This window comes from Pleurodeles waltl, chromosome 6 (genome assembly GCF_031143425.1).
Source record: "Pleurodeles waltl isolate 20211129_DDA chromosome 6, aPleWal1.hap1.20221129, whole genome shotgun sequence".
NCBI classification, from domain to species: Eukaryota; Metazoa; Chordata; class Amphibia; order Caudata; family Salamandridae; genus Pleurodeles; species Pleurodeles waltl.
The window spans coordinates 1,113,611,471-1,113,635,386 of NC_090445.1; the positions used below are offsets into that span (position 1 = coordinate 1,113,611,471).

General features: G+C 49.7%; 1 protein-coding gene across 1 annotated transcript in view; it reads left to right on the top strand.

Annotated features, from left to right (window-relative positions):
* LOC138301739 (mucin-2-like) overlaps positions 1–21,003 on the top strand; it is a 121,778-nt gene extending 100,775 nt beyond the window's left edge. The window contains exon 2 of the mRNA XM_069242248.1: positions 20,774–21,003. Within this exon, the coding sequence (XP_069098349.1) occupies positions 20,774–21,003 (230 nt within the window). The remainder of the gene's footprint in view (positions 1–20,773) is intronic.
* The last annotated feature ends 2,913 nt before the right edge of the window (positions 21,004–23,916 follow it).

A 23,916-nucleotide genomic window follows, 5' to 3' on the forward strand; every position in this document is an offset into this window, starting at 1 on the left:
TTGGATTCAAGTTAGCAGATGTAGGAAAGTAGCCTCTTTCTAGGTTGGTTACACCCATTTTTGGCCTGTTTGTCAGTGTGTTTGACTGTGTCTAGTGGGATCCTGCTAATCAGGACCCCAGTATTTATGGTCTCTCCCTTAAATTATGGTTGTCTCATATTGGTATCCCAGTATATCACCCACAATTGGCATACTGGTGCCCCCTTATAAGTCCCTATATGGTACTAATTGTGCTTTAGCCCCAGTATCAAAATCTTCTTATACACCATCAGTAATTGATTGACTATATAATGACCCACATTTAACAGTGCCCCTGGAGATTAGACAGGGAGTACTCGACAAGGATACACATTGCTGGGAGTCATAGTGCCCTGAGTCTTTGGTAAAAATCGACTCACCCGATTTAATGGGAGTACAACTCACTTTTGATCAAGATTTTATGATTGTTTTAATGTTTATGCTCGATCTGTCCTATGAGGAATAGAGTCTCAGACTTTAGTGCAGTTGTCTGGATTCCTGGATACCTTACACCCTCTGACAAACTTAGTGGTAGCTGGAGATATGAACTGCACTTTTGAACCTTCCTGCTTAAACAGTGGCTTAATGGATGAAGAAGACAAACTTTGGGGTATTCCACAATTAATGAATAAACAACTGTGTACTCGTTCTTGTGTTGCCTCCCAGTTGATACCTATATGTCTTAAATATGGTCTCCTTCTGATCTGGGGATTTCACCGGCCTTTAAACGTGTTTTGTCCACCAGTGTAATCGATTATATCTTAGTGGATGTCAGGCTAAGGCCTCTCCTAAAAGATATCAAAGGTGGACCCACGTTATGAGAGTGATCATAATCCCTTGCTTATTATTATTTATAATGATATATTCAGGAGATCACAGAATGGTTACCGTACTGTGGTTCCAAAACCACTGCTGGATAATAGTTCTCTTTGGGTCTGTTGGCCCAAAGTGCTGTCCAATCCCTCCTTGATAAAAGGGGTTTAACAGCTGTTTGTTGATGTTATGGCAGTATATGAGAAGTATGAAATTAACGATATCCCTATTCTTAGCATTCCCGGAGATTCATTGAAGAAACTTCAGACTTTTTTATAGAAGTCTAGTATCAAATATCCTGATTTTAATTCTAAAACCAATGTGTGGTTCAATAAGGATTGCTCAGAGGCACAATTAGCACTAGAAACAGCTATTGTGACACGTTGTCAGGGGGCAAACCAATCAGCTAGATACACCTATAACAAGACCGTAATGCAAGCCAAGAAAAGCTGGGAAGATTCAGTTTGGCGTAATCTGCTTAGTGCAATTAAAACCAATGACAACATGACTTTTTGGAATTTACTGTATAATAGACAAAGAGGGGGCAAGAGCACCACGAGTAACTATATTCAACCTGAGAGGTGGGTGAGTTATTTCTCTAAACTTTATGCCCTACCTAGTAATTTCCAAATTCATGAACGCTCTTCACCGATGATGGCTAGAATGTATTTTTCTCTGGATAATCCAGGTTCAGAATGTTTTACATATAAAGATCCAATTATTTTTACCATGGATGAAACTATAGCAGCAATCAACTCACTAAAGTCTGCCAAAGCGCGAGGACTGTATAAGATTCAAGGGGAATTTATATAAATCTGAACCAATAGTATGGTCGTGGTATATAAGTACGATTTCAAATTAAATTGCAGCAGGGGACCCAATTCTGAATACATGGAAAGGGGCCAAAATAATTCTGATCCATAAAAAGGGCAATGTGAGCTCTCCAGCAAATTACAGACCTATTAGCCTTATTGATAACCTTCAAAATTGTTTTGCCAAACAGCTTTTAGGAAGGCTATTAAGTTGGATTCAAGACCATCAGGTGCTTTCTCCACAACAGGCGGGTTTTAGCCCCAAAACCAGTACGATAGATCAGGTTTTTAGGTTGATGCTCTTATATTAGAAATATACAGTTATTGCTAAGCAAAACTTATATGTTATTTTTGTGGACCTTCGATCCGCTTTTGACATGGTCCCTAGAGAAAAATTATGGGAAGTGTTACATAGGATGGGTATTCCTAATAGTATAACTCTCCTATTACAGCAGTTACACTAGAACACATATGCCCAGGTGAGATGAGACAATCTGGGAGAACTAACAGATCACATCCCTATTCAGAGGTCAAGGATGTGTTCTGGCTCCAACCCTATTTACCTTGTTTATAAATGAGGTGGGGCACGTTTTGTCTTCTTGTCAGAATGATGCCCCCTCTCTAAATGTGCAGACAATTCCTATTTTGCTGTTTGCTGATGACTCCTTACTTATTTCTAAGACCCCTATGGGTCTTCAAGTTCTTGTTTTATAGGTTTAAATTATATTGTGCAGATTTTGGCCTGGAATTGAATGTTAATAAAACTAAATTAATGGTGTTTAGTCCAGGACAAACTACAAAATGCACTATTATTTTAGATGGGATCCCTCTAAGTAAGGTTAATTCAATAGATTATCTGAGGGTGAGGATTTCAAATATTCTACAATGGGAGGATCAGATCATCAAAAGTGCAGCACTTCTTCAGCATAGGGCGGGCGCTGTCCTGCCTTTCTATAAAAGTTCTGAAACAAAAAAAGTATTTCCGGCCATTAAGATCTATTTGGCCAAGGCGCAGGGTGTGGCCGTCTATGGTGATGAGGTGTGGGGGTTTTACAATGGCAGTGAAATATCTGTGGGCAAAAATAATTTCACCAGGGCCTTACTTGCGTGCCCGCGCTGTACACCCTTGATCCCGTTTTTTTTGGATCTCGGGTTCAATCGTGTTGCTGATTTGATAGCCCTGAGACACCTGCTTTTCTGGGTAAGGATTTGGACTACTCCTGAGCTTACTGTATACAGGGACTCCCTTCTTTATCTTTTGAGAAGACCTAAGGTTGTATCAACATCATGGTTCAGGCATGTGTCGAAATGGTTTCATATTTTGGGGCTTGGATCCTATTGGGAAAATCCACAGAATCTAGGGAGAAACCACAAATCCATTCTGAAAGCGGCCTATTGGTCTTATGTAAAAAAACAAATCTCTCTCCTGTACATCCCGCAGTCGGTTGACTGATCAATTTCTTGCCTTTCAGTGGTATCCCCAATTCGAACCGTATGTAGATCTCATACCTAATACATTGGGGAAGAGTTTGTATGCTCGTTTCCGTTTTGGATGCCTGCCATTGTTGTCCTTAACATGGCAGCGTCCCAAAGTCCATAAAGTGCAGCCCTCACCATTCCAAGTGGGACGATTTTGAGAGTAAGCCAATTCCATGGCCCAAATGTAAAACTAAAACCCAAAATAATCAAATGTCTTCTTGCTTGCTGTGGGGTAAGATGTTTTAGAGTGCGAGGGGAGAGCTGAAAGACTGTTACCCCCTTCAGTTGAGGTGGGGGAGTAACCAGGCCCATACTGGTTGGTAGCCACCCCCCCAATATTTTTAGTTTTTTTTTAATTCCCTGGCATCTAGTAGACTTTCTGCCCCCCCCTGGGTGTGGATCAGGGGTAATTGCCCCATCTGCCCACTAGTGGGCAGAACAACTTTGGCCCCATTTATTTGGGGTGGGGGTATGGCCATACCCCCACCCTCTTATTTTTGGAAAAAAAAACTTCCCTGGCCTCTGGTGGGCTTTCTGTCCCCCCTTGGGGCAGATGGCCTTACAAAAATAGACCCATCTGCCCCTAATGGGGGGCAGATATGGGCAACAGTAATGTGCCCCCATGGGGAGCGACCCTTACCCAAGGGGCTGCCTCCCTAAGGAAAACACACGCATACACGCACACCAATCCCTGGTGCCTAAGTGGTTTCTGACCCCATGGGGGCAGATTGTCCTAACAAAAATTGGCCGGTCTGCCCCCAAGAGGGGCAGAAATGGTCTAAATACAATTTGCCCCCCAGGGGAGCGACCCTTGCCTAATGGGTCGCTCCCTATCTCTAAAAAAACAAACAAACAAAAAAGAAACATAAAACAAAATGGGCCCTGGCGCCTAGAGATTTCTGCCCCCCCGGGGGTAGCTCGGCCTAATAACAATAGGCCGATCTGCCCCCGGGGGGGACAGAAATGGCCTAAAATAAATTTGTCCCCCCACCCCCCGGGGAGCGACCCTTGCCTACGCGGTCGTTCCCCTTGCGTGACATTGGTGCAAAAAAAAAGATACCCGGTGCCTAGTTGTTTCTTCCCCCCTTGGTCCCCCGGTGCCTAGTTGTTTCTGCCCCCCTTGGGGGTCAGATTGACCTAAAATCGGCCGATCTGCCCCCAAGGGGGGCAGAAATGGTCTAAATACAATTTGCCCCCCAGGGGAGTGACCCTTGCCTAATGGGTTGCTCCCCATCTCTAAAAAAACGAATAAAAAAAAAACGTACAAAGAAATTAGCCCTGGCGCCTAGAGTTTTTTGCCCCCCCCCGGGGGCAGATCGGCCTAATAACAATAGGCCGATCTGCCCCCATGGGGGGCAGAAATGGGTTAAAATAAATTTGCCCCCACGCCCCCCCAAACCCCCCCCCCAGGGAGCGACCCTTGCATACGGGGTCGCTCCCCTTGCGTGACATTGGCGCGACCTAAAATCGGCCGATCTGCCCCCAAGGGGGGCAGAAATGGTCTAAATACAATTTGCCCCCCCCCCAGGGGAGCGACACTTGCCTAATGGGTCGCTCTCCATCTCTAAAAAAACAAACCAAAAAAAAACACACAAAATTAGCCCTGGCGCCTAGAGGTTTCTGCCCCCAGAGGGGGCAGAAATGGCCTAAAATAAATTTGCCCCCCCACCCCCGGGGAGCGACCCTTGCCTACGTGGTCGCTCCCCTTGCGTGACATTGGCGCAAAAAAAAAGATCCCCGGTGTCTAGTGGTTTCTGCCCCCCTTGGGGGCAGATCGGCCTAATTAAAATAGGCTGATCTGCCCCGCAGGGGGGCAGAAATGGCCTAAAATAAATATGTCCCTCAGGGGAACGACCCTTGCCTAGGGGGTCGCACCCCTTGCGTGAAATTCACGAAGAAAAAAAAAACTCCCTGGTGTCTAGTGGTTTCTGTCCCCCTTGGGGGCAGATTGGCCTCATAAAAATAGGCCAATCTGCCCCCAAAGGGGGCAGAAATGGCCTAAATATAATTTGCCCCCTAGGGGAGTGACCCTTGCCTAAGTGGTGGCTCCCCACCTCTAAAAAAAACAAAACAAACAAACAAAAAAAGATCCCTGGTGCCTAGAGGTTTCTGCCCCCGGGGGGGAGGTGGGGGGCAGAAAAGGCCTTGAAAAAAAATGCCCCCCCTGGGAGCGACCCTTGCCCAAGGGGGCGCTCCCTCATGCAAATTTCCTTAAAAAAAGTAAATCCCTGGTGTCAAGTGGGCGTTTTAGCAGCCGGATTGCTTGCAATCCAGCTGCTAAAATGCTCAGAGAGACTTCAAAGGGAAGGTAATTAACTTCCTTCCCTTTGAAGACTCTCTGGCCTCCTCCACGTGCGCTGGAAGCTGAGCTTCCAGCGCCATGGGAGGATGCCTCTGTGATTGTCAGCGCACGATCGCGCGCTGACGTCACGGGAGGGGTGGGGGGGCCGGGGGTGGAAGGGGAAGGGCTTCCCCTTCTATCCCTGCCTTGGGGGGGTGGGGTGGAACCCCACAGAGGGAGCGCTAGCGCTCCCTCTGGGCTCTGTGCCCAGGACTTAATGGTTACGTCCTGGGCACACGAGCCATGTGCCTCAGGACGTAACCATTACGTCCTGGGCACAGAAGGGGTTAATCCATCAACCACTGCATAATCTGCAGATTCTAACAAAAAATAGTTTGCAGCTCAAATCAATCAAAAGTTACTAAAAATGTGACATGTTTACACGTAGTGGAAGGCAGTTCGTAAAGGTTAGCAGGTCATTGTTCAGTTGTTTATCTCTATATTTAGGTGTTAAACTGGTACTAATGTTATGAAATGTTTACCCAGACAGTATTACCAATTGTAAAATACAAAATAATTATTATATACTAGAAACAAAATGCCGCATAACTTGCCTTTTCTTGCTGCATAATTTGGTCAACTTTGTCTTCTAATTTGGAGCGCCCTTGCTCCTTAATTCCAGCGGCCCTGTCTATTACTCGCTGACTTTGAGCTTGCCTTTGACAGTGTACAATGGTCTGCTGCCTTTTGGCTAGGTATGTGCTTAATAAATACCATATACAAACAACTCAAATCAGGTCTTTTAAGAAAGGGGACCCAACCTTGAAGAGGATCCCTTCCTCAGAAAAATCCCGGTCACAGTATTCTGCGTCCAGCTCAACCTCCTGCAAAATCCTGATTACATGGACCGGAACAAACTCCAAGTGAGAAGTTAAATATCTCATTTTGTAGAGGTACAGAAGAAAGCTGTCTCAGATTAATGGTCTTTCATAGATTAGAGAAGAAATTCAAGATTGTTTTCAAAATATGATGGCCTTTCACATATTAGAGAAAAATTCTAGATTGTTTTCAAAACCCTGCGTCCATATGTTTTCCGATTAACTTTGCTTCTAATGAATTCAGTAAAAGGTCAAATTTTGCTGGAGGGAGTTCAATAACTGCTCTTCTAGAGAATGATTTCACCTGTTCCACTGCAGCAAAGAAGACAATGGGTGTATTTTATTCTGTGTTTGGTAAAGATTGTGTGAAATTCAGGCCAGTCCTTGGCCTTAAAAACATGAATTATTGCATTCCTCATGGACAATTCAAAATGCTGCTGGAACTTTTACCGTTCATCAATCAGGGAAATGTTCTGGCATTTTTGGATTTTTTAGATGCTTATCTCCATGTGCCAGTTCATCCCAGGTCACAGGTTTGTCTTTTAGATTTAGGACCAGGACCACCAATTTCAGATCATTCCCTTTGGCCTTTCCTCTTTACCCAGGGTATTAATTAAGGTCATTGCACCATTAGTGGGAGTCATTTATAAAAGAGGAATAAACATTTTCCCTTATGTAGATCACTGGCTCATTCTCACTCTTCTTGACCTAAGGCTGTTCTTCAAGTTCACCAAGTGTACAAAATGGTACAAGATCACAGATTTTTACTAAATCACAAAAAGTCTTGTCTGATGCCCTCACTTACACTTAATTGGGGCACACTTCAGACCGGATGGAGGACAGGTGGCCCTAACCCAGGAGAGAAGACAGAAGCTGAGCATGGAGGTTCTGGACTTACTGAAACAAAATACTCCTCCAGGAAGAAAACGGTTGAAACTACTGGGTCTCATGGCATTGACTTTCAAATTCTTACTTTGGACATGTTTGCACATGGACACCATGATAAATCATTTATTGTCAGACTGGGTCGAAAGTGCACATGAATATGAGCAGAGTGACAGTCTCCATTCAGGCTCCTGAGGCTCTAGAATGGTGTTTGTAGGCAAACATATTCAAGGTGCTTCCTTTTCAAATAGTTACCTCAAAGATTGTCAAAACAAATGCCAGCACATCCAAGTATCCATTAATGTCCACAAAACTATTGTCACATGTCTTCACAAATCAGCCGAGCTGGGTGCACCTGTGAGAGAAGCTGCTGCGGGCTGGAGGGCGTTGAACAGGCAGCACTCTCAGAGGACTCCCTGCGATGTATGCAGAGACACTGATGGCACCGGTAATCCTGCGGAACCTGCAGCGTGGCAACTCTGCCCTAAGGCGGACAAAAAGCCCTGAAGAAGTCCTTTAGGATGAAACGCGTTGGCTATGGCTATGGATTAGTTATTGTCATTGTGGATGAATAAAGAACAAAAGATTTCATAAGAACTTATTTCTGAATTATGTGATTTGTTGAGACATGTGACAATAGTTATGTGGACATTAATGGATACTTGGATGTGCCTTTCAATATTATGAGCCTTCTGGTTATTTGAGGTCTAGGGGTGTTGGCCCTCATGACTCGTGCACCAAAAGTGTCGTAAATCGAAGAAGAAGGTGCGGTATCTATTCACCTCGACCCCAATTTTTTCATCTTAAGGACTAATCAATTGTTTGTACCAGTGTCGAGATTACCCTCCTAAACTTGCTGACCAAGATGTTATTTCCAGTGCAAGTTGAGAAATGATTGGTTGGTCCAGAAATGCATATTCTCTATTTTCATCAGTATCAGTTTCAGAAGTATAGAACTGGGAGTAGAATTTTGCAGATTTTGTAATTATTCCCATGTGTCCAGTAATCAGCTTCTTCAGTGAAGTATATATTGCCAGTATGGCTGACCTGGGTTCTTGTTGCTTCAGTTACGGGACAAGGAGTCTCTCTGTCTCATCGCCTAGCTTGTAGCATCTAGATTTTATATTAAATAAGGCATTTTCTGCCTGCACGGAGAATATGATATTTAACTGTTTTTTGTGATTGAGGCGGTCAGATTTGAGTTGGTCAGCAAGTCACACTATGGGGGTCATTACAACATTGGCGGTAAAAGCCGGTTACCGCCGTGCAGAAGACCGCCAACACACCGCCGCGGAATTCCGCCACGGTCATTATGACCCAAAGCCCGGAATCCGCCAAAATCTAGACACCCACACAAGTCCGCCACACCAAAGGTCAGTGATAAACTGGTGATAACAAAACTTCCACCATCACGCCAACAGGAATACGCCCACACTATCAAGACCCACGAATCCACTCGGCGGTCTTTCAACTGTGGTATTCCATTGGCGGTACACACCCCGCGCTCAAAATACACACACATTTACAAAACACTACCACATTGGACAAATCGAAATACACACATCTGATACACATACACACACCACTCCCACACACCCAATACAATATAAAACACCCACCCACATCACCCACAAACCCCCACGACCACAATTGCGACTGAAGGCCAGAGAGAGAGACACCACCATCTACAAACTAGCATCCACAGGCACTCAACACCATCACTCACATAACATCCACGCACCTCACACAACACACCTCTAAATATCACCCCACACATCACAACACACACCACCCCACACATCACCCACACCACCCCATGGCACCGCAAAGACACCCCAGGTTCTCTGAGCAGGAGCCCAGGGTCATGGTGGAGGAAATCATCCAGGTAGAGCCACAGCTATTCGGATCACAGTTGCAGCACACCTCCATAGCTAGGAAGATGGAGCTTTGGCGAAGAATCGTGGACAGGGTCAACGCAGTGGGACAGCACCCACGAACTAGGGATGACATCAGGAAGAGGTGGAACGACCTAAGGGGGAAGGTGCATTCCGTGGTCTCAAGACACCACATTGCGGTTCAGAGGACTGGCAGCGGACCCCCACCTCCTCCCCCACAACTAACAACATGGGAGGAGCAAGTCTTGGCTATATTGCATCCTGAGGGCCTCACAGGAGTAGCTGGAGGAATGGACTCTGATGAGTCAAATCTTTACTACTTCATCCCCACCCAACCTGCATGCCATCACATACCCCCACCCTCGCCCTCACCCCCATCACTCCAACTCCTCACACATGTCCCAATATCACAAACCACACATCCCAAACCCAAGCCCTGCATGCAACTCCAAAGCATGGACACCCGTCACCAAAGCATGGCCACTGCACATACCCATACACCCCCCTAACCCATCATCACACAAGGTCCTACACAGGAATGCAAGCACTGGGGTACACGGTCACCCACCCATTGCACACCATGGCACACACAGATGCAATAATCATGCTTTTACACCCCTGCAGGACCCCTACCCAACGTCACCGGACAGGAGGGTCCAGATATGTCCACTCCACCCACAGAAGAGACCCACAGTGATGACAGCAGCTCTGTCCAACTGGATCTAGATGACCAGCCTGGCCCATCTGGGACCTCGGGACAGTCGGTTCCCCTCACAGTAGCACAAGCCACTACAGAGCTTCCCCCCTCTGGAAACACCAGCACAGCACCTGCCCAGCGGGACCATACCTCTGTCCCGAGGACACATCAAGCAGCAGTGTGTCCACCACTACAGGGAACCCAGGCTAACCCACCACCCCAACAACAACAGGGGGCAGTGGGCACATGGTTCAGGGGACAGATGCCCAGGAACACAGGGGATCTGGGAGGGCTGCCGTGCGACACTGGGAGGACAGGCCCAGGGAACCCACTCTCCACAAGGCCCTCTCCAACATCATGGGAGCCTACCACTATTCCCAGGAGACGATGGCAACGGTACTGGCCAAGTTTCAGGAGACCCAGCGGCTGCAGGAGGAACAGTATTTGGGCTTCAGGGAGGAACTAAAATCCATCAATTCCACCCTGGGCACCATTGTAGGGGTGCTGAAGGAACTCGTCAACACCAGGAGGGACACTGTGGCACAACAAGGGGCCCCTGACACTAGCCTGGATGATGAACTGCCCACCACCTCCGCTGGCACTGGTGGACAGGAGGCACCGCCACAGGACCACCACACCAGCACCCCACCCCCTGCAGAGGGAGAACCACCCCGCAAACAGTCCCTGAGATCCAGGACAAAGACAGAGAACGATGCCAAGACCCCGCCAAAAAATGAGACCACCCTGATTGTCATCCTTTTGTCCCACCTTGTCACCCTGTCCATCCTTAAACTGCCCCAGCTCTACTTCCTATGCCCCTTTGGACAATGCACCTGTGAGACTAATAGACTGGACTCTGCCATGGACATTCCTCCACCATCACCCCTCACCATTTTACTACCCCCTCCAATATTGAGCACTTAAATAAACACCCTTAAAGCACAAAACAATCAGGAGTCTGTCTGTGATTTTGAAATAGTGTATTAGCAATTAAAGTGGCAAAATGCTCTTTCAAATGTAATGTCAACATACCTATGTCACACAGCTCTAGTCCATGAGGAAACAAAGCAGATGTCACACAGTGGGACCCACATCTGTGAAATCGTAAGGGAAAGTGACAACTCAGTGACCATACACTGGGTGAAAACGACAGACAGTAGAGAGGTAGTAGATTAAAATCAGATGTAGCAGGCAGTGTTGTCTTCTTACCTGTGTCTCACTGGAAGTATTGCAGGATCACTGTGTTCCTGTTGTCGATGTCCTCTTCTTCTGCTTCCTCGTCTTCACAGTCCACAGGGTCCACAGCTGCCACAAGACCTCCATCTGGACCATTCTCCTGCAGAAAAGGCACCAGTCGTCGCAAAGCAAAGTTGTGAAGCATACAGCAGGCCACGATGATCTGGCATACCTTCTTTGGTGAGTAGAATAAGGAACCACCTGTCATATGGAGGCACCGGAACCTGGCCTTCAGGAGGCCGAAGGTCCGCTCTATAATCCTCCTAGTTCGCCCATGTGCCTCATTGTAGCATTCCTCTGCCCTTGTCCTGGGATTTCTCACTGGGGTTAGTAGCCATGACAGGTTGGGGTAACCAGAGTCACCTGAAAATGGCGGGGGACAACTGTTAGACACACACTAACTCATAGGGACATCCACAGACCCAGACAATTATTCCCACTGTATTGGGTCCATGTCCTCACCTAATAGCCACACCCCGTGCCTCTGGAGTTGCCCCATCACATAAGGGATGCTGCTATTCCGCAGGATGTAAGCGTCATGCACTGAGCCAGGGAATTTTGCATTAACATGGGAGATGTACTGGTCTGCCAAACACACCATCTGCACATTCATGGAATGGTAACTCTTCCGGTTTCTGTACACCTATTCACTCCTGCGGGGGGTACCAAGGCCACATGTGTCCCATCAATGGCACCTATGATGTTGGGGATATATCCCAGGGCATAGAAATCACCTTTCACTGTAGAGCACACTCTGGACAACACGTTGGAAAACATAGGCTGGGACATCCCTGATGCTACGCCCACTGTTGTTTGAAAAGACCTACTTGCTAGGAAATGGAATACTGACAGCACCTGCACTTGAGGGGGGATTCCTGTGGAATGGTGGATAGCTGACATTAGGGCCCTCATTACAACTTTGACGGGCGGCGGAGGCCGCCCGCCAAAGTTGCGCCGCAGGAATACCGCACCGCGGTCTGAAGACCGCGGCCGGCATTCTGAGTTTCCCGCTGGGCAGGCGGGCGGCCGCCTTAAGGCCGCCCGCCAGCCCAGCGGGAAACAACCTTCCCACGAGGACGCCGGCTCGGAATCGAGCCGGCGGAGTGGGAAGGTGCGACGGGTGCTACTGCACCCGTCGCGTATTTCACTGTCTGCTATGCAGACAGTGAAATACAAGCGGGGCCCTCTTACGGGGGCCCCTGCAGTGCCCATGCCATTGGCATGGGCACTGCAGGGGCCCCCAGGGGCCCCGCGACACCCCCTACCGCCATCCTGTTCCTGGCGGGCGAACCGCCAGGAACAGGATGGCGGTAGGGGGTGTCAGAATCCCCAAGGCGGCGCAGCATGCTGCGCCGCCTTGAAGGATTCTGACGGGCAGCGGAAAACCGGCGGGAGACCGCCGGTTTTCCTGCACTGACCGCGGCCAAAGCGCCGCGGTCAGAATGCCCTAAGGGGCACCGCCAGGCTGTCGGCGGTGCTCCCGCCAACCGCGAGCCTGGCGGTCACAGACCGCCAGGCTCGTAATGAGGGCCTAGGTCTGGCTCCAACTGGGCACAAAGTTCCTGGATTGTGGCACGATCAAGCCTTTAGGTGATGATCACATGTCGCTCCTCCATTGTCGACAGGTCCACCAGCGGTCTATACAGCGGAGGATGCCGCCATCTCCTCACATGCCCCAGTGGACGGTGCCTATGGAGGAGAACAGCGAGCAGAGAGTCAACCAACTCTGAGGTACGTAAACATAGTTTACTCTGAAAATATTAGCAATTCGAAATTTCCCTGTATGAGTGTTTAGGCAAGGCCTAGATATGTGTGACGCAGTCCAAAATAATGCCATGTGGGCCCATGAAATGGTGGCTGCCTGACCTGTAAAGTGGGACAGGGGGATATGAGGTAACTGCGCTGGCGTTGTACACCGTCGCGGTAGGCGGTCGAAGACCGCGGCGCAATCCTGCATTAGTTAACATTGGATCCTGTGGGTCCCAGGAGCCAATGACGATGTACGCGGGTGTTGACGGTACTCACCGCCGCGGATGTGACCGCAATTTTCTGTCTGTTCAATCACTTGATACCTGATCTTCGACAGGAGAGGACCTACACTGCAAGTGCTGCTGTGACCTCAGTCTGGAAGAGACAATGGCTCGTGTGTCCGGGGAAAGGGCCCCTGCCTTCAGCACAGAGGAGTTGGAGAAACTTGTGGATGGGGTCCTCCCCCAGTACAGGCTACTCTACGGTCCTCCAAACAAACAGGTAAGCACACTGTGAGCATGCTGTATGGGCAATGCCTGTGTGGAGTGGGGTGGATGAAAGATAGGGGGGGTGAGAATGAGGCATGCATGAAACGACTGTGAGTGAATGTGCGTCATGGCAAGGGTAGGGATGCAGGCCAATGACTGTGACGGTGCAGATGGTAATTACTTCTCTTTTTCCCCTGTACAATTCCTGTAGGTCAGCGCCCACCATAAGAAGGAAATTTGCCGTGACATTGCCAAGGAAGTCTGGACCCTGGGAGTCTACCACAGACGGAGCACCCACTGCTGGAAAAGATGGGAGGACATTCGCCGCTGGAGCAAGAAGACGGCGGAGGCCCAGCTGGGGATGGCCTCCCAACATCGGAGGGGTGCCCTTCGCACCATGACCCCCTGATGTTCAGGATCCTGCTGGATGGGTGCTTGAGGGCATCACAGCAGACACAGGTGGGTGAGTACACTCTCATTCTGCTGATTAAGCGTGCATTGTAGGTGTCTGGGTGGGGGAGGTGGGCTGTGGGTTCCCCTAGGCCAGGGCGCGTTTAATAGGCAAGGACCCTTCTTGAGGCAGGCCCTGTGGCACCCCACCTCACCTGTGTACAGTGCCAACTACACCTAGTCAGGCTCCTGTGACATCTGTGTGTGCAGAAATCAGGCATAGCCTTGTAACCCATGTCCCTGGGATTGAATAGTGGACTCCAAGTGCTCGGCGTAGTGCAGGGTGCTTCTGTGTCTGTCGTGTCCGCCAACTGTAGCGGTATTGCATGCACTCAACATGTCTTTCTTCTGTCTTCCCCCCTTTTTGTGGTCTCCCTGTTCTTGTGTGCATTAGCATCATCAGGCGGAGGAGCAGTGGCACCGGAGTAGGAGGGAGCTGGCCCTGAAGGGCGACACTACGGAGTTTGAATTCACCAGTGGGACGGAAGGCTCCACGGCGGGGACAGGAGCTGACACCAGCGATACGGACTCCTCCTCTGATGGGAGCTCCCTTGCAGTGGCGGGCCCATCTGTGCCCCCCACATCTACAGGTACAGCCGCCACCAGTACCACCCTCCCAGCAGCCCCTCAGCGTTTGCCCCGTGCCCGCCCACCCAGGAGGGTGGGCATCACCTTCGCCCCAGGCACCTCAGCCCCTGCCCCATTCACCCCTGCTGCCCTCAGTGAGGAGGCCATTGACCTCCTCGGGTCCCTCACTGTTGGGCAGTCAACCATTTTTAATGCCATCCAGGGTGTAGAGAGGCAGTTGCAGCAAACCAATACATACCTGGAGGGCATTCACTCTGGTCAGGCAGCCCTTCAGCGAGCTTTTCAGACTCTGGCCTCAGCACTGATGGCAGCCATTGTCCCTGTCTCTAGCCTCCCCCCTCAAACTTCCTCCACCCAGACCCACACCCCTGTACCTCAGCCTATCTCAAGCACACCATCAGACCAGCATGCACACACCTCAACACACCAGGGAAGCTCTTTCAAACATAAGCACCACACATCCCACAGGCACTCACGCAAGCATCATACATATGCAGACAGACCAACATCCACTGCCTCCACTGTGTCCCCCTCCTCCTCGTCTCCCTCCTCCCTCCCAGTTTCCACTCACACCTGCATGCACTATGTCCTCAGCCACTACGTCCATCACCAGCATACCCACCACCACACCCCCCTCACGTGCAGTCACCACCCTCACTACCATTCACACGTCCCCTGTGTCCTCTCCCAGTGTGTCTGTGAGGCCACCTCCCAGGTACACAAATGCAGCCACACACCCACCCAACAGCCATCCACTTCACAACAGCCTCCAGCCCATGCACGTTCACCCAAAGTCAGCAACGTACACCTCCTACAACCACTACCTCTTCCTCCACTCCCAAACCCCCTCCAGCTACCCGTCCCAGTGTTCCTAAGAAACTTTTCCTGGCCAACCTTGACCTCTTTCCCTCACCTCCCCTACCTCTTCAGGCTCCTAGTGCCCAACTTCCAGGTCCCAACCTAGCACCTCAGCCACAACATCGGCGGGACCAGTGGTGCCAGTAGTCACCGGATTCTGGAGTGCACCATGCAGCAGGGCAGCCAGTGTGGCAAGGAGCTAGAGCACGGACAGTCCCCCACCTGTCAAGCATAAAAAGTTGGCCAGTGCCCGGCTGGAGAGAGGAAAGAATTCAGCCACCAAAGCCGCTCCCAGGGGTACAGTTGGGAGTGTGGAGACAGCTGCGACACCATCCAAGGTGGGGAAGGGGCACAGTAAAACCGGCAAGCCTGGGAAGATCAGCACGGCGAACAAGACCGCCACCAGCCCCGCTAGCCAGGACCCCGCCGCCTGCAGCACCGCTGCCCAGGACAAGACCGCCACCAGCACCGCTGTCCAGGACCCCGCCGCCAGCAGCACTGTTGCCCAGGACAAGACCCCCACCAGCGGCAACCCTGCCCAAGACAAGACCGCCACCAGCCCCGCTGGCCAGGACCCCGCCGCCAGCAGCATCGCTGCCCAGGACAAAACCGCGCACCAGCCCTGCTGCCCAGGACCCCGCCGCCTACAGCACCGCTGCCCAGGACAAGACCGCCACCAGCAGCACCGCTGCCCAGGACAAGACTGCCACAAGCCCCGCTGCCCAGGACCCCCTGCCAGCAGTACCGCTGCCCAGGACAAGACCACCACCAGCAGCACCGCTGCCCAGGACATGACCACCAGCACCACAGCAGGACAGTGAGCGCCAATGATTACAACGCTACTGAGGCCGCCACGGGCAGGATGAAGCACTCAGGGCACCAAGCCCCTTCCAGAACCAGTGGAGAGTTACATCCACTACCTCTGTCCTTGGCAGGATGAAGCACTCTGGGCACTAAGCCCCTTCCAGAACCAGTGGAGAAAGGCATCCACTACCTCTGTCCTTGGCAAGATGAAGCACTCTGGGCACCAAACCCCCTCCAGAACCAGTGGAGAAAGGCATCCACTACCTCTGTCCTTGGCAGAATGAAGCAGTCTGGGCACCAAGCCCCCTCCAGAACCAGTGGAGACTGTTATCCACTTGAGAGACTGTGGCTTTGCACTCCCCAAGATTGAACAGTGGGCAAACCACCCACTGAAGAGACTTGAGAGACTGTGGCTTTGCACTCCCTAGGATTGAACAGTGGGCAACCCACCCACTGTAGAGACTTGAGAGACTGTGGCTTTGCACTCCCCAGGATGGAACAGTGGGCAACCCACCCACTGTAGAGACTTGAGAGACTGTGGTTTTGCACTCCCCAGGATGGGGAGCCCCCTTGTGGATCTGGCGTCGTGCACTCATCCGACTGAGGTGCCCCCCCACCCTTCCCTTCCCCCTGAGGTGCCTGTTTTATTTCTATCTGATGCCCCAGCAGTGTTCTCTCCGTCTTGTTCGGGTATTGAGTGTGGGCCTCGCCCACGCCTTTTGGGCCCAGTGGTCCACGGACTATGATGCTGGAATCCCTTGGACTTGTGTTCTTGGTGTATATAATTGTTTATAGTGTAAATGTATATATATTTAAATATTTTTGATTTATGTAATTGAATATATTACAATTATTCAACTAATTTCCTTTTGTCCTTGCATTCTTCTGGGGGGGTTGGGGGGTGTAACTGTTATGTATCATGCTGTATTTGTGTGTGTTGTAGTGGGTGAGGGTGGGGGTGGGGGTGTTGCGTATTGCGTGTGTGTGTCACTGTTTTTTCCCTCCTCTGTGTCGTAGGTGCAGTACTCACCGTGGTCTTCGCCACCGGCGTTCGTGCTCCTGGTAGAGGAGCAGGAAGATAAAGGCTGGGAGTATCTGAAGTTCCAGTTCCATGGCGTCCTGGTTCCTCGTGGGGTGTGTAGAGGTGAGCTTTTTCCCTTCCAAGTCCTGTTTCTGCCGTGTTTTTGTTCGCGGTGAAACCGCCCCGGAAAAGGTGGCTGATTGGCCTGTTGTAATTCTGTGGGCGGTACATTGTCCTCCGCCTGTCTGTTGGCGGTTACCGCCGCAGTGTTTGTTTGTACCGCCTTGGCAGTCGCAGTGTTAAAGTGGCTGTCTATGTTGGCGGTTTCCGCCACAGTCGTAATTCCATTTTTTTTACCGCCGGCCTGTTGGTGGTTTTACTTTCACTTTAACACCGACCGCCAGGGTTGTAATGACCACCTTTGTGTCTTGCAAGCTAAGTTTTTACGGTTCTAAGAACTTTTGTTGTTTAGTCAACTATTGCCTAAGGGCAACACAAACCATATACTAAGAAAGTGGAATGCGAATCATGAATTCCCCCCTAGGGAAGTGTAGTGTGTAGAGGGGCGCTAGGAGTGTAAGAAAACACCAAAGGTAAGTAAAATAATGCAAGTTTCCTCAGGACACACTACAATTCATGATAAGAGAAAGACTGCAAGCAACAAATGGTGGATTCCTGGACCTGAAGATCTGTGAAGAGAGGAGATCAAGCTAAGAAGTTGCAGAAGATTCCAGGAAGAACAGGAGCCCCTGCCAACCTAGAAGATGGTGCAAAAGAGGATTCTCCAGTTAGAAGAAGTCTGCAGGAGAGCACCAAAGATGGCTGCGGGTTCCTGCATGGTGCAGGAGATGTCCTTCGTCGAGGTGTTGGATGCAGACTGTTTGAGTCACTGGATTCATCCAACAAGCCTCAGCTCAAGCAAGGTCGTGGATTCCGGCAAAATGGCGCTGCTTGGACCCAGGAGGAACCTGGGGGGCCTCAACTCAGTCTGAGGAGGCAGAGGGGGCTCCCAACACTGGAGAGAGCCCACAGATGACCAGGCAGCACCCAAGGGAGTCCCAGGACATGGGGGCAAAGAAGATGCAAATTGTGGTTGGTGCAGCACAATAAAAGAAGGTCCCACGCCGCCGGAGAACAACTCAGCGAGTTGTACATCGCAGGATGAGTGCTGGGGACCTGGGCTACACTGTGCACAAAGGATTCTTGGAAGAAGTGCACAGAAGCCCAAGGAGCTAGAGATGACGCAGTGCACAGGGGTACTGTCGCAAACCAGGAAGGCAAGCTCTTACTTACCTCCTCCAAATTTGGATAGCTTGACCTTAGGATAGTCTGAGTCGAGTTAGTCCACCACCTGTGCTCCAGGGAGCACGCTCGTCATCAGGAGAGAAGTCCCAGAGAACCGGTCGTCATCTTGGAAGGTGCCTGCAGGAGCAGGGAAGTGAGCGTCACTTCACGGGAGATTCCTTTGGTTCTTCTGGTGCAGGGTGAAGACAGGGAGTGCTCAGAGCGTGCACACCTTGGAAACTATTTCAAATGCTGGCTGGAGATGAAGTTGCAGGACACATGAGTCAGCCTGGATACTTGGTTGCAGTTACAGTCATTCCTGGAGCAGTCTGCGGTTCAGCCGACGGTCAGAAGCCGAAGCAGAGGATGCAGAGGATTCCTGCAGGAGTCTTGCATGTGGAATCTGAAGAGAAACCCACAGGAGAGACTCTAAATAGCCCAGAGAGGAGGATTGTCTACCTACCCAGGTATGCACCTATCAGGGGGGATTTGACCCTGGACAGAGTGGGGGCGCCTTTGCTAGTGCAAGGGTGCCCTCACACTTAGTAACTTTGGACCTAGACTTCAGTAATTGAAGGTCAGAAATATAGGTGACTTATAAGTTACTTAAGTGCAGTGAAAATGGCTGTGAAATAGTGTGTGCACTATTTCACGCAGGCTGCAGTGGCAGTCCTGAAGAAAGGTTTGTCTGAGATACACATGGGTGGCAAAAGCAATGCGGCAGCCCATAAGGATCTCCTGGAACCCCGATGCCCTGGGTACCTAGGTACCATATACTGGGGACTTATAAGGGGGGTCCAGTGTGCCAATTGGAATTGGAATATGAAGACACTAAACTATAGTGATTAATTTGGAAGCAGAGAGAGGATAAGCATTTGAGTTCTGGTTAGCAGAATTTCAGTGACACAGTCAAGCACTACTGACAACGCACACATAGGCCACAAACTATGAGCACTGGGGTCCTGGCTAGCAGGGTCCCAGTGAGACAGGCAAAACACACTGACAAATAGGGTTTTCACTGTGAGCACTGGGGTCCTGGGTAGCAGGATCCTAGTGAGACAGTAAAAACACACTGACACACTCACAAACAGGCCAAAGGTGGGTGTAACCATACTAGAAAGAGCCTACTTTCTCCCAGTCACCAGCCTCAAACATACTACGGGACACAGCCTGGACCCCCATCTTTACAGCCAGTGATAAAATCAACTTCTCCCACACAACTGAGCTCACATGGACCAACCACTACCTGGTACACTTGGCCATAACCAACAGGCCGGAGCAGTCTACCTCTCTGCAGATGGGAAAAAGACACAAAGACCCAATGGAGCACCTCATTCTACTCCAGCAAACCCATCCTCGAACAAGATGCCTGCAATCTATCCGAATGGATCCTCAATGATTTCAACAAGTTGTCTCTGCAAGGAACTCCACCTCCAGAAGAAGCAGCAAGCTCGCAAGGTGGTTCACTCCCAAACTACTCATACTCAAAGAAAGCATGCAAATGGCTAGAAAGTCGGTGGTGCTGTAGCAAGGACCTCACAGGATGCACCAGATTCAAATATGCTCTGAACAAGTATTATATCCGCCTCAGAGAAGCAAAAAAGGTTGCACTACTGGGCCTCATCAAGGAAAGCACCAACCACATGAAGGAACTCTTCAAGATCTTCAAGAGTTCTCCTGCCCAGCAGCCACCGAAAACACAATCCAACCCACACAGACCCTCTGCAACTCTCTAGCCAACTAGTTCCATGACAAAATCATAGCCATCTACAGAACCTTTCACCCCCAACCCATCAGTATTGAACACCTACTGACTCTATATGATGACTCCCTCAGCCACCTGATCACCATCCGAAAGCCAAAATCCATCCAGAAGACAGCAGCCCTCATGACTTTGACTCAGCCTAAGAACCATGCCCAGATTACATATTCAACCTGGGCCAGAAGGAAATCTGCAGCATGCTCTCTCCCATCCTCAACACCTCCTTCAGGATTGCCACAATCCCCGAAGCATGGAAGCAAGCAGAGGTCAAGCCGTTCCTGAAGAAGCCCTCTGCCGACCACAGCAAACTCATAAATTACCACGCCATTTCACAGCTCCCCTTCACAGCCAAGGTCCTGGAAAAAAAACATCAACAAACACCTGTAAAGAATAAATGTACTATAATCCTCCCAATGCGGCTTCCGCTCCAACCACAGCTACGAGGTCCCTCCTCGACCACGTAGAGAAGGTGCCCTTGATACTCCTCAACCTCTCTGCCGCATTCAACACCATCTTCCACTACACCTTCTCCTCCAGACTCCACCACATCAGAATCCTAAGCAATGCACTCAAAGAGATCTATGCCTTCCTCACCGGCTGCACTAAAAGAGTCCGCCTCCTACCTTTCATCTCAAAACCTAAGAGCAATATATGCGGTGTCCCCCTTGGAATCCTTACTCACCCCCACCCTTTTCAACATTTACTTGATTCCGCTGGTCGAGATTGTTCATACCCTGTTACAGGCTACTCGTCGTTTTTTTCTTGATTTTTGCAGGTTCTACCTTGACCCAGGTAGGGGCGGCCCTTTCTGGTAGCCACAGTGCTGCCGATGGAGGAACGTCAAAAGCATTCTGTGCCTTCCAGAAGGAGTCCCAGAGGAAAAAAATCCATAAGGGAAAAACCTCTAACCAGGAACTCCCTGGAACAAAAAAGAAGCAAAAAGATAAGTCCTCCAACAGAAAAAGTAATACTGAAAGAAGCTGGAACAAGCGAGGAAAAATATAACTGGCGAAAAAAGTAGCAGGAGCGATGATCACTACCAAAGGAAGTGTTGCAGCGCAAGGAAAACAAGAATCACTCACCTTATATACCCAAGAACAAGAAATCACCAACAGGAAGTAGAAAGTCACCATATTGGATTGGGAACGAATGATAGGAACATATAGAGAAAAGACACCATGTTGAAAAAGGTTCCTAAAGCATGCAGGGAGAAAGAAGGCATGCTGGAAAGAAGAAAGAACATGGCAGCTGAAGAAGTACATAAATACAGGAGGAAAGGAAGAAAGAGAAAAGAAGGAAGGGGAAAAGGATAGGCTCACCAGTTAAAAGAGGGGTGTGGGGAAAGGTGTCCAAGGAAATAGTGAGGGCACGCAGCGCCCACAACTCGCCGAGGCCCCATGCCCAATTTGGGGCCTCGAGCAAGGAAATAGAGTACAGCAGGGGTGCGCATGCCCGGCCACCACAGATCGTGGCTGTGCCCCGAGCCGAATGCTCGGCTCGCGCCGTGGTCCGCCATGGCACAACATACCCACAGATTCAACATCATCTCATACACCGACAACATCAAACTTATACTCTCCCTCTCCAAAGACCATGCCACCCACAGAGACAACTTCAGCAATGCCATGACATGTCTCCAAATGGATGAAATCCAACTACTTGAAAATGAACACAGACAAGACAGAGGTGATAATTTTCCGAAGCAACCTCTCCCCTTGGGATGAGTCCTGGTGGCCCTCCATGCTCAGACAACCCCAGACCCTGAAAGACCACACCCACAATCTATGCATCATCGCTGGCAGCAAACTCACCTTCAAACAGCAGATAAATGCAGTTGCATCCTCCAGCTTCCACAACCTCCATGTGCTCTGGAAGATTTTCAGTTGGATCCTCATCGAAGCCAGAAAGACGGTCACCCATGTCATCATCATCACCATCACCAGACTACACTATGGAAACACTCTTCATGTCCGACTCTCCACCCAGCTCCTTTACCGCCTCCAGCCCACCTGGAACAAAGCACGAGACTCGTCCTGAACCTCCCAGACGGACCTGTATCACCCCGCTTCAGAGGTCTCCACTGGCTGCCTGTGCTTAAGAGTTGCAAATTTAAGGTTTTCACCATTGCACACAAAGCCCTCAACAACATCGGACCCAATCTCATGAACCACAGACTCTCCTTCCACCAGCCCACCAGGGGACTCCATTCAACAACTCTCACCTTTGCTTAAGTCCCAGGAGTTCAACGCAGCCGCAGCGGAGGGCGCTCCTTCTACCTTGCTGCCAAGATCTGGGATGACCTCCCCAAGTATCTGTGCACCACGCACACCCTCCTGAACTTCAGAGGAAAGCTTAAGACATGGCTCTTTGAAGGGGTAGCCAGAGCACCTTTATTCCCCATGGGATGGTAAGCCACGGTTTACAAATTTAATGATTGTTTGATTGATCTCTACCAGATCTGCCGGACATAATCAAGCCCCTCAAAACCACTTCTTATGAATATGATATCTTATCATTGTAGTTCATAGAAGCCCCCTCTGGGGATGCTCTCTTACTCCTGCTTACTCCTACTTACCAATATCAATGCTTCTCCCACTCAAGGCATCTTCCCAGAAGCTCTCAAGACTGACCAGTTCTTCCCATTCCTAAAGAAGCCTACAGTAGACCTTGATGAGCTCACCAACTACTGGCACAGCACTCATTTACCATTCATTGGCAAGATCATTGAAAAAGCAGTCTATGTTCAACCCCAAGATCACATCAGTGCTAACTATCTCTTGTGCAACTGCCAGTCTGCCTTCCGATCACACTGCAGCATGGAGACCACCACCTTATACATCGTAGGTGATGCCCGCTTGGCTAAAGACGAAGATGACACCTGCCTCTTGAATATTGCGGGAGCTCTTAACTGCTTTCGACACAGTCAACCACCTTCAAGTCATGAATTGGATTCACCGGCAATGTTCTTTACTGGTACCCCCCTACCTTTCCCACTGATATTAGTTTATTCAAATGGGTATCTCCAGATCACAGAAGATCCCTATCACATTTGGAGTTCCCAAGGGTTCCATACTATTTCCTCTCATTAACCTTTACATGGAGCCGCTTGGCGCTCTACTTACACATAACAGCATCAAGATGCGGCAATATGCCAGTGATACACAACTCTCTTCTGCTTCAGACATCCAACACCTCAAACACTCCTTGCATGTCATTGAGATCTGGATAGCCAGCGGGTGTCTGAAACTTAACCCAGCCAAGACAGAATTGCTATTATTTCCTAAGAACAACAAACAAGATACAGTGCAAAATAAACTGCCTCAATGACCTAAACCTTGACAGTTTTTGACCCCCAATTGTCACTGAATGCTAAATCACTTGGATTCACCCTAGAAACCAACCACTCTCACAAGTAACATGTTACTAAAGAAAACAAAAATTGCTTGGTACTCACTCCCTTTTTTAAAGAAAGTCAAATAATTTCTTCCAGAAAGTGACTTCAGAACTGCTATTCAAGCCCTTGTACTCAAGCACCTAGATGGTGGCAATGCCCTACTCTATGGCTTCCCGGACCCCACACTGACACCCCATAGGGACATTCTGCATGCCTCATCCAGGCCTGAAGAAGTATAATCTTATAACCCCGACCCTGATGGAACTCTATTGGCTCCCCTTCCAACTTGTACCGCCTTCAAAACTATCTGCATCATTTATGAAGTCATCACAACTGTAATCCCGCTTATCGTGCAGACAAACTCACCATCTCTGGTGGTTCTCAGCACCCCCACAGCTAGGACACCATCAGGCTGCAGACTAAGAGGTGTAAAAAGAAAAACCACAAAAGCCAGGCCTTTTCATCTACACACCTAGGATCTGAAAGAACATCCCGGTATCCATCAGGACTGCCCCAAAGCTGCT